General features: G+C 39.4%; 1 protein-coding gene across 1 annotated transcript in view; it reads right to left on the reverse strand.

The window, feature by feature from the left end:
• LOC124266117 (helicase domino-like) overlaps positions 1 to 12,339 on the reverse strand; it is a 74,383-nt gene that overhangs the window by 58,596 nt on the left and 3,448 nt on the right. Inside the window, 7 exon segments of the mRNA XM_046700929.1 lie at positions 4,206 to 4,395; positions 5,102 to 5,242; positions 5,744 to 5,929; positions 6,374 to 6,512; positions 7,371 to 7,578; positions 10,782 to 10,865; positions 12,049 to 12,148. Coding sequence (XP_046556885.1) covers positions 4,206 to 4,395; positions 5,102 to 5,242; positions 5,744 to 5,929; positions 6,374 to 6,512; positions 7,371 to 7,578; positions 10,782 to 10,865; positions 12,049 to 12,148 — 1,048 coding nt within the window.

The raw sequence follows: 12,339 nt of genomic DNA on the forward strand, positions 1-12,339 counted from the left end.
AGAAGTGATGGCCATAGCCACTCTCCGTGAATACCCCTTGGCGATTAAGGACTTCTGCAGATGCGCCAAACGTGCAGAGACAGGGTGTGAAGGGATACACGACGCCGATCCGAGTGAGGGTGTAACAGTAGGTCGTCCTGATCGGGAAGAGGAACTGGGTTTAGGTCTGCGAGCTGTGCAAGATCAACAAACCAACTCATGACTGGCTAGTAAGGCGTGACTAAAGTCAGTAGAATCTGCCTGGAGTTTCTGGATGACTCTGGGTAGAAGAGGCGGAGGTGGAAAAGCGTGAGCGTTGAGTCCCTCCCACGAAATCGCCAGAGCGTCGAGATCCCACACTAGTTGGTCTGGTATCGGCGAGACAAACTGCAGAAGCTGATGGTTGAACCGCATGGCAAATAGGTCGACTTGGGGCCTTGATAACGGAAGACCAGTTCCCGAAAGATCTGTGGGTTCAATGGCCACTCCATGGGAGATGGCCGATCGGAGCGTGACAGCGCATCTGCGATGACATTCCTGACTCCGGGAATGTGTCTGCCACCACTGAAGAAAAGGACACAAGGGTTCGGGAAGACGAATCAACTCCTGGAGATTCTCTGAGACGAGATACGGACGCAGGAAACGCTGCAACGGACGCAGTTGCAATTGCCCCCGCCGTGTCAATGCTTGTGCCAATGTAAAGAGGCCGAACAGTTCCTGCCACTGTCGTATGGTCCTGGCCTGCGACAGTGCTAACGAGACACAGATAGCGTAGTTCGAAGGTCCTTCTGTGAAGAGGTATCCTGAGGGGTGGTAGCAGTCTCGACAACCACTACCCAGGACGTGGTCGAAGACGAAGGACTCGGGCTGGAATGTTGAGAGCCCAACAAATGCCGAACATCTTCCGATAAGTAAGAATCTGACGACGCTCTCATGAAATCCTCTTCATTCAAGTGAGGGGACTGTGACCGCCGAGCAGACAAAGTAGGACGCTTAAACTTTCTTGGAGGGACTGGGTCCGTCAAGTGAAGCGGCATAACGAGCCCTGTCAGCAACACGATTAGCCCAAGCCCGAGTGTAGTCACCAAACGCCTCGAAGGTAAGATCCTTGCATTTATCGCAACGAGAGTCCCATTTACACTGTCCCATACAGTCAACACAATACGCAAGCGGAGAACACTTTATTACACTGGGAGCATTTTTTCCTCTTCTTTGGTTGGTCAACCTTCCCCATGTTGTAGACTAAGTTGAAAACGTTGAGCAAAGTAACATACGTCCACACTTGTGTGCGACAAGAAAGAGAAATGATTATTCGGGAGTCACGTGGGCAGCTAGTGGTGCATGCCGCATGCTTTACATGAGAGTTAGGAAGCTGTCTTATAGTGAGGGTAGCATGGAGTGCTTGGGTGCTTGGGCGGATGGACAAGAGAGGCCTAGGGAAAAAAGTTTACATTGTTCCACTCAGTGTCGAATCAAGAGAGAGAAGTGCCTACCGTGACATAGGATAAGTTTAAAAATTATTTCATCCTTTAATTTTAATAGCAGATAGATTGAGGTGACAAGTAACAGATCAAAACATGTTTAACCATAGATTACCACCTTTCATAAATTGATAAACAGAGCACGCACTGACAGGAACAACTTAGTGGGTGGGGGCATTAGACTGCACTGTACAATTAGGGAGAAAGTTAAGACAAATAAGTAATTTTTAGTAGACATATACCAGTCAAAATACATTTTGCAAATTCATCGCATCAGAATTTATGAATTGCAATCAGTGTATCAGATGACTACTTATCTGATCACCATCAACAGTGACAAGAAACATCAACATCTGAGTCTATGTTCGAGATCTTTAGCACTACATGTGTCATTGAAGACAAAATAGTGACTTCAGTCTCGGTCTGTAACAATGGCTGATTATTTCTGAAACCTCGATTACAAAGTGTGGAACTTGAACTTGCGCTGGCTATGATCAAGCATAACGATGATGTCTTGGTTGATAAATCTTTGTTAGAAAAAGCCCCTTCTTACACAAGTTGTCTCTAACAAATCCTTGATTGCTTTTCAACACTGGTTAGAATGCAGCAAAGGTAAAAAGTCATCTGAAGCTTTGGTTATTATCATTGCTTTGGTTACTGCATGATTAATTACTGGAATAGTGGGCAAGTCTCAAGACAGTGCCTAGATGTTGAAGCAGCTTCACAAAATTGATCAATAGACTCCAGTACTTCCATAACCTAAAATGTTGTAACTCAAAGCATGTCTAGGTGATTATCACAGGTTTCAGATAGAGTTCATAATAATCAGATCAGGAAGAGGTATTGCTGGGGAAAAAACAACAACAAAACCCAGTAAGGACACAGTAGCAGCTAGTCCAGTCTATCTTCAAAAGAAACTAAGTATCTGTGATTAATCAGTTTTATCAACTGTAATGATAGTTGTATCAGATGACTACTTATCTAATCACCATCAACAGTGACAAGAAACATCAACATCTGAGTCTATGTTCGAGATCTTTAGCACTACATGTGTCATTGAAGACAAAATAGTGACTTCAGTCTCGGTCTAACTTTAAGATCAGGCACCTGTAATCCCCAAGGTCATGCAAACATGAAGTAACATTTTTGTTACGATACATTCAGGAATCAGATCATCAGTGCTTGGTTGTCTTGATAAACATGAGAAAACCTTTCATTTCGATTTAGCTGTAAGGTTTATTGGTCCATAGAATATAGCAAGAAGTTATATTTGGGATTACACTTTCTAAGTAAAGTACAGATTCTAGTACTTTTTGTTGGGTTAAGTCCCATCTGGGATTCGAACCCACACCCTCAGAGTCAGGCACCTAATCGCCAGCACACAAAGTCAGCCACCTAACCCGCTCAGCCACTGCGACTAACACAAAAACAGAAGTCGGACAACTGGTAGTCTAGACTGCAGACTTTCTGTACCCTTCTGATACGTGTCAACTGGCACTGATCCCACGGACGAAAGCTATGATTACACAATGCCATTTAAAAAGTGGTCAAAATGTAACGTGTTATATTTGGGATTACACTTTCTTAGTACAGTACAGATTCTAGTACATTGTGTAATCAGAGAATATACCAGCCCCTATATCAGCAATTATAAAGACATGGGCAATGACAACAACCCTTCACCCTTTATGAACAACTTCAAACACAGCCATCTAAAACATGAAGAGATTTCAAAGCAACATAGAAGTTGGCTGTCTGAAACTGCTGTCTGTTCCATACAAACTTAACCATTAGCTAACTAAAACATTTCATTTATTTTATGACTACACCTTGCAGCCCTCCATGAATCTGACCAGTGGAAAGGGAGAACAGAGTGCAATTGTACAAAGCAATTTCTGTGCTAAGGTGATCATAATTCACATGCCTTAACTTAGGCTTAAGGGATTCATAGTCTTAAGGTTGTATTGTCAGACATTTGTCTCACATTAATTAATTAATGAATATTCCCTTTTAAATAAAGCTACTTGCCCTTCCCCACTTCAGCTGTATACATTAACATGTGATCATACCTAGTCCAAGGCTGACCATTGCATATCCCTCAAGCAGTCACCAAGAAGCATGTGTTTCAGACCACTACTTATCAAATCACTATGACAGTGACCGACATCGAAATCTGGAACTCATTTGTGAGACAACAAGCAATACTACAGCTGTCATGAGGACAGAGTAGTCACTTCAGTCTCCAACTTCAACTCCGCTATCATAAACTCACAGAAACAGAACTGTTCACATCGTTTCATTCAGTTGTTCGCTACACAATGGGTAACAAGTACTTCCTTCTACTCCGCACTGGTTTTACAATGGGGTTCAGAACAAGAAGTTTCAACTTGGGTCTCAAATAGTCAGTAGCCAGAGAATGGTCATAACAGCAGAGTTTACTAAGCTTACCAAGTTCATGATACTATGTCCATCAAATCTACTGATAACGTCCTGTTCAGGCAAGTAGATCAGAAAGTCTTTAGACTTTAGTTTTACGCCGCTTTTAGCAATATTACATCAGGGGACACCAGAAATGGCGTCGGTGTGACAAGCAAACACTTTAATTACTAGACTACCTCACTTCCCCTGGAATAACTTGAAATAAAACGCATTCTTCCCGCAAGCCAGGTAGTTACAAGACGTGCTTGTGGGATTTCCCATGTTATGGGTGATATTTACTCTGAGATAAACAGGTAGATATCTTACCGTCTCCTCCCTCACTGGAATGTTCAGGCGAAGTGGCCACAGATGATCCTGCCGCGCTGCTGGCTGTGTGCAGTCCCTCTGTAAGCCATGTGGAGTACTTCTCCGTCTGATCAACTATGAAGTTCAAATGCATGTCTAATGCTTTTCTCCTTTTTTCTTCAAGTCGACTTTGTTGTTTATATTGCACTACCTGTTCAGGAGAAATACAAATATAGAATAAGAGTTGTGGTTTAAGCTACGTGAAGAGTATTGCGTTTACAGTACAGCATGTAATTTTTTAAGTTGGAGGAAACGATAAGGTCACACTCTGCATAGGAAATTTGATTGCCTTTAATTGACTCTCCCCCCCACACACCTAAAGATGTTTTCTGAAGATGGTATATCTTTATAATCAACACCATTCTTATTTTGCAAGTGCTTCGCACAGATTTGCAACATATTTTTTACCCTATTTACAGAGACACAACAAGAAGCCTCTCAGCTGACTTGTGGAATGTTTAAACATTTGACATTTGAAAACACAACAGTATGTTCTCTTGACATGCTTAAGTCTATATCTGGCCAGGGCTACAGATCAGGTACAATCGTTGCAACTGTCTTTGGTATTGGCCATATATAACAATGTCATGAAACTAAACAAAACATCTTATCACAGCAAGACACTTTAGAAAAATGTTTGCAATACTTGCAGAAACAATGCAGACCCCTTCACCACTATCCTTGACAGAAAACGTTCAAATGGTTCTGGCATGACAAGACCGAACCTATGTAACTAGGGCTCTTTCATATGTTCACAAGTGCTTATTCAAAACAAATATTGCAGCACCTTCATAAAAAAGAAGAAGAAGAAGAATACAAATAGAGGAAAACAAAATACTTCTGATTGACCTCCATACCTTTTCAATGTTAGACCAAAATTCTTTGACACTCTTTGCCATTTGACCAGCAATCTTCTTTAGCTTGAGTGCTTCTTCTTTCTCGGCCTTAATTTCCTTCTGCTCCTGGTCCTGATGGTACTTCTGGACCATGCGGGCAATCTGGCGGAACAAGTAACATTTCAATACATAAACACTTTACATAGGAACAAGTAACATTTCAATACATAAACACTTTACATAGCAACAATTTGTAACATTTCAATACATAAACACTTTACATAGCAAACAATTTGGTTCTCTACTGGCTTCTTCAGCTGGGGTACAATGTGTCATTAATAGTCATTGTCAAGAAAAACCTTGCTTTTTTTCTACATGACCACAGTTAATTTGTTATAACATGACAATTTAAGCCATAAGAAATATATGGTGTTTTTGATACATGCATATTGCACTGAATTGTCCTAAATTAGTCGTGGGGAGCTTGATTTCATCTGGTGTAGTATCTATGGACTTTAACAGCACGGTTATGACAGGGAGCTCTCATTAATGACCTCGTAATTTATTAATTTCTAACACGGCTTGGATTAAGTCTTACCTACAAGCGCGCAGTGAGTCATAAAGACACTTTTAAAACTACCCCTTCTACAAATGTGTTCGTACTTTTCTAGCAGCAGCTTTCTTCCACTTGCGTTCTTGAATGAAATCTGCAGCAAGCCATGTCATCTCTTCCAAGAGGTAGTCCCAATGTGCTTTGTTTCGCTGAGGTTCCTGAACTTTGGGGAGACGCCTGGCTGTCCACATGCCATCTTTCCGCAGTTCAGTGACCCGTTGAACCACTTGTGCTTCCTGTTAATGAATCACAATCTCATTGTAATATCGGAATCACTTGGCAGTGCAGAACTCAACCCCTCTTTCAGTCATGTAGCATTGGTTATTGTCCCAGGCACAATACAGCAACCAAGGACGCTGTACAAATGCAGTAATTTACCACCTTTTAATTGAAAGTAAACACTTTGTCTACTTACAGAATGAGAAGTGGATTAAGTCTAATTTATACTGAACACAAAAAGTTAAGGATCAAATATTTTTGGGGACACATTTATGAATTTCTTCACCACTAAACATGAATGACTCCAAACTATTTGTTCCGTACATACTCCTTAAAAGAAATGAGAAGTGGATTAGTCGAAAGGTTAAGAACCTTTATGACGCCACATGAATAACACCATCGGTGCATCATTGTTTCATTCATTCTCACTCAAGCTTTCATATCATAAGCGTATCAGTTACCTGTTTGGCTCTTTCCACAATTGCTTCTTGAGAACCTATTGTGCTGTCATACACAGCTGATATGGATTGCTGTCGGGTTTGTAGTCGAGGAGAGGTTGGGGACTTGGGAAGTCGAGCAGGCGCAGCAACAGTGTGACCCCTGGAAGTTGACGGTTACATATTGTCAGTATCAACCAATGTCAGAACTTGTATTGAGTTCACAGGGACATCATTGTTTCAGACAAGGTGTCCAACCACTCACATTGTGTGATCAGGGCATAGGTATCTGATGTTTTACTCTTCGAGATCAATAGCAACTTGTCTTACAAGATTGTCAGACAAGTGAATCCTTTAAATGTCTCGAATTTAAAAACCACTTTGAGCTCTTCCACAAAAAAGTGTCACACTACATATAAACCGCCTTAATACAATTTTCTTGTTTTGAAAACATTTTTAAATCTCAGTAACTCTCCATGATGGAAATTTTTTTTCTTCCAAAGTTTTCTCTGTAAGATTCAGAAGCGACTGAAAACCATTATGAAGTATTCAATTCCAGTTTTCTGTAAACAGTACTTTTCAAAATACCTAATAGGTTGCTAAATTTTAGATACTAAAACCAAGATTTGACGACAAGGAATTATTTCCAGCACCAACTGCCTGCAGAAACAAGGAAGCTGTTCACACAATACATGGCATTGTCACTGTGTGTAGGTGTGTGGAAGGGGGGGGGGAAGGGAGAGAGAGAAAGAAAGAGAGAGAGGGGGAGGAGGGAAGAGAAAGAATCACTGTGGCGGGGGCTGGGGCATAATCACTGTGGGGTGGGGCAGAATCACTGGGTGTGTGTGTGTGTGTGTGTGTGTGTGTGTGTGTGTGTGTGTGTGTGTGAGCAAAATGTAATATAGTGCTAAGGCAATCCCACCCCCATTAGATTAAACAGTATTTGGGTGTAGATACTCATACTGTTATCAAGCAAGCTTGAGAAATGCTAATCAAACAAATCAAGAAATCAGTTACATACGCTGAAGTGATTGGAGTTTTAATAGCTTGAGTGGTTTGTATGTGAAGCTGCTTCTCTGGTATGCTCTTTGTAAGCTGCATCTGAAGTTGGGACGAGGCCACACATGTTGATGACAACACGGCGGTGTTGCTTGTGCCGCTGTGAGGCGTTGCTGTTGTCACTGCTGTGTTACCACCCAAAGAACCCAGTATAGCAGATCCAGGGGTAGCTGAAATTGTACTCGAAAGATGATTTACTGACAGACAATATGATAACTTAAACAAATCACATTTCAGCTCGAAAAAAAGGTTTGCTCATAAAATGAAAAGTCATGTATCAATAAACACGAAAATATTTGTCAGATATTAACTTCATCCAAGAACCTACAATTTACTAAAAACAGACAAGATAACACTTAGGCTAAATTGGTAGTATAGCCTTTAGAGTATCAAAGAGGCATCCTGAATCTTTCAAGAAAACTTGAGAAATGAGTTACTGTTATACACATTGAAACACAGATGACGGGTAACATGATTTAGTAACAGAAAGCAAGAGAAAGAGGAAACTATTAATTAGGAAAGATGTGTTGTGCCAGTGCAAATACTGTTTAAAATCCAAGCCGTCCTGATCAATATACTTGGGCCCTGTTTCACAGTGACTATGTATACTGACTCCCATACTTTAATATAGGCCCACAATAACGCCTTGTGGAATGTGATGCTCCACTTAAAATAGCCTAACCATCCATGTGTATGAGCACTGCAACATGGGTTGCTATTCAGCATTTAACTGTTGATCTTCCAACCATCATATGGGGATTAAACATGATTTTAGACAAACTTTGCGTTGCATATTTGTATACTTCTGGGACACTGACAATATTTATTTTAATTCACTAAGGACACAGAAGGTTAAACTTGTCAACGTTTAAAAAATTCGTAAAACATGCAATTGCTATTTGTCACCTGTCAAAATCACTTAACCACTTCTCATGTATAATATTTTAGAAGATTAACAATATCGGTAAATTTGAATCAGAAAATGATGTGCCATTTAACCAGTCATTATTTTGTGTTATAGAAATGCATTACATTTAGGCTCATGAGTGATCTGTTACAAACTTGGAATGTGTCAGAACATAATGGAATTGACTTGTCTTAGTTCATTATAACTTTCCAGTTTTTCGCTTTTATCAACATTCTACAGCAGCCCTACATTATTATAATCACAGCTGGAAATGTTTCTGTCCCCATGTCAGTGTTTCCGTTAAGTAAGTTTGCCTGTTTGACTGCATCCTCGGTCTCCAGGACAACCATTTCTACAGTAACCCCAGGATCCATTACTGTGGTTCCAACCATCACAAATTACCCACCCTAATTGAGTTCACTAGACAACCAGTTCCCTGAAATGCACTGTAGGTACTCTACTAGATTTGAAACATAACAAGATAACCATGTACCAGTGATGAACTCTTTGGCAGGGATTCTCTGAATGTTTAACTCCATCCCTTCGGACAGCTGACTGGCTAATGTGATAATGTCATGCCGTTGATGACATCACATGTATCTGTCAGGGTAGAGATTGCAGTAGAGATTGCGATCGGAGTCTCTACCAGTAGAGATTCTGATTATATAGAATAACCTATACAATTGCAATCTCTACCAGTAGAAGCTCAAATCTGATCCTACTAGTAGAAATTGCAATCTAAGTGAATATTTAGAAAAACAAAAATTATTTTCGTATGTTGTAGAATGACATCTTCCACTGAAAAGTGCACACTGTTTGTCCACTTAATGTTTACAAACAAAATGAAAATAAAACATTGTTACTTTGTTTTCACTTATGATTGTTATTGTAAATAAATGTAACTCTCAAATTATAACAAATAAAATTTCAATGTTTACTTTAGAAAATCTCACTTTAGTTTGAGTGCTAATGTCAGCTATGTCCATCAAGAATGAATGAGAAAGAAGAGTGAATGAACAAGAAGTAGTGTAAAATACATTTCATTCTTTAATATTCAGGTCCCATCTGACAAAGTTCTTCTCGGTATAGCATTTTGTTTTCATGTATCCATTATGACAGAGCTTGAAATCACCACGGTTCTTGATAATCTCCATCTTTGTTATTTGTGTTATTGTTTGCTGACGACATGGCGGTGTATAGTACAGTTATAGGATTACAAAAAAGGCTCCATAAGTAAAGTAATTACTGTGATAACTGGCAGCTAAAGGTAAATATAGAAAAAACTAAGGTATTCAGCTGTGTATGGGTTAATCAAGATGTAGGTTGTATTAACAGTTTTATTTCAAGTTTTAAGGAAAGGTGTATTGCTATTGATAACCAGTGTTTCTTTGAAAGCATATCAAGTTATTCCAAACTTCGGTTACATAAGTCTGTACAAAAGTGAAATTAAATGTGAGGATTATTTATTGCTAATTAGTGTACCAGTTTACCGTATTGCACTCTGTAAGCTCCTATGCTCTAATCATCAACTGCTGATCAAGGAAAGACGAAAGATCGGCCGAGCAAGGAGCAAAAAAACATGCCCTGTTTGCATTGTATCCTTTATTGAGTCTGAATATCACTTCTGCTTAGAATGTAATTTTTATAATAATCTTTGTCAGGCCCTGCTCCCAAAATATTCTTACACTTCTCTATCTGTCCATAAATTTGTACAATTGTTGTCATCTGATGCTTCTCTTCTTCATACTCTAGCTAAATATGTATTTCTAGCTTTTAAGAAACGTTCACAATTTCTCAACTGAATTGATGCAATGTGGTATTTTATCTCATCTATTATACATCATGTTCTATGTTCTATTGACACTTTACTGAAATAAACACAGTTTCACTGGAAACAGTGTTATATCTGAATAAAATGCACATTAATTGTTCAGCAAAGAAAGTGTCTTTGTTGTTTGCCCACAGATCAATCAGAGTTTCTACCATTTGAATTGGAAATGGTACTGGTAGAATCTCCGATTGTACCAGTAGAGACTCCGATTGCAATCTCTATTGGTAGAGACTCTGATCGCCGATTCTACCAGATCGCAATCTCTACCCTGACATATCCTGAGACTTCCCCAATTCCCAAAAATTGATAAAGAGATTACCATGTCATGCAAATGATCAGTTTATTTTTGAACTTTGAAACCTAGTCACAGATTGTTTTTGCTTGCCAGAAAGTACTTCACAGCTGAATATGAATTCAGTTTCCAGGTTAACATAAACAAAGGAATAAACAATTACAAGTGAGCTGAATCAGAGAAATTTGATGGGTGCAAGTATGTTGGACCGGTAGTGTCAAAGTGAACGGAAACACTGCATGTAGACTGACTTCTCTCACAATAAAAGTATCTGACATGGTAAAATAACTATGGAAACCTATGTAATCTGGCAGAAACATGAACATGTAGAGAATGAGTTTACCTGCAAGGGAAGGTTGTGCAGCACACTGGGTGCGGGGTAGGAGAGTACTAGGTTGTCTCCCTTGACCCAACTTGCTCTCTGACCCTGCAGAGCAAAAGGGCATGTGCAAGCTGTGCTTGGAAAGCCAGGAGAAAAGGAAGTCGAGGACAGTATGTTTTGCTACAAAACATTCTGTGGGATTGGGCACTTATCACAAAAGATCATATAAATTAAGATTTTGAATATTATCTCCTAGTTTATTTTAACTAATATATGTTTAATATTTTAACGAAATGCATGAATTAGCATATGGTATTGAAGATTTGCAAAGAAATTTTAAGAATATCAAGAAAAACATTTCAAAAGTAGAACATCTAACATTTGACACACAGAAAGCCATGATTAATCAAGCCATTCAAAAGCAGTTATTTGACAAATTATGGAAACATACTTGTTTGACTACTGTTAACATCTCCGACACTGTCAAATTTGCAAAATGACAGTAACTTATATTGCTAATTGAAATACAACAAAGCACCCAAATATGCACATGGCCCACAAAAGCACTGTGCTGTTGCAAAGCCTTGTTTTACTTCTACGTACCATGCCACCACGACTACCCACAACCACTTACAATACTCTTGGATCTATGTCAGTAATCAACACTTACGAGGACAGGCACAGAGTAGAAATTCAGAGGGAAAAAGGCTTGAAATAGAGAGTAGAAAGCATACACTGGCGCTTGCTAAAGACAGAAAAGCACATCAAACAGTTTGTTAGCATTGTGTAAAACATTGGTGCCCCTTAGTTTGAACATCTGCAACTTAGGACGACATGCTTTTAACAACTGAAGCATTTTTGAAGCGGTGTCTGTTTGAAACCTTATTTACATTTCAAGGAAAGCAGTGTAGACAACGCAAAGCCAGGAAAGAGATAAACTTAAACGAAAGTTCATGAGCTGTGCAATGTCCCCATAACCCAGCAATAATCAACTAAGACTGCGGTGACGTTCGGGTCAGTGGGACATGCAACAATTACTAATCGAGTTTCCACAAGTGACATTTCAGTGCATTATTTTAAGCACAGACTTTATTACTTCCACAGCTAACACCAGGACATGGACACTATATTTAGCTCATCATGCAAATCATGTTTGAAGGAAAAAATTCCCGAATACCCTTTGCATATGCAGTTAGCTGTCTGAGGAAATCCTGAATGTTGAAGTTGTCCAAACTACCGGGGTTCATGTTAGTGTTCTGGGAGGAAGGGTCTGCAAAGACTTTAATACCTTGTTGACTCAACGCTGACACAGAGGGCGGAAGTGTTGTTGAGATTGCAACAGGTGTTGCAAGAGGAACATTGCTCCCAGCACTTGTCAATACTTTCACCTGAAACCACAACTCTCTATCAAAGATAACCCTAGATCTCAATGACTTCATTCTACTTCAAATATTTTGACACAAGAAATTATTTTCAAATAACTTTTTTTAAAATCAACTCTGCAGTTTTCCATTGAAGCAATTTTAAAGTATACGAGGATACATCTCTTCTTTCTGCAAAAAGGATGAATTTAAAGTGA

Source organism: Haliotis rubra, unplaced genomic scaffold, assembly GCF_003918875.1.
Source record: "Haliotis rubra isolate DU_JTF1 unplaced genomic scaffold, ASM391887v1 Scf123, whole genome shotgun sequence".
NCBI classification, from domain to species: Eukaryota; Metazoa; Mollusca; class Gastropoda; order Lepetellida; family Haliotidae; genus Haliotis; species Haliotis rubra.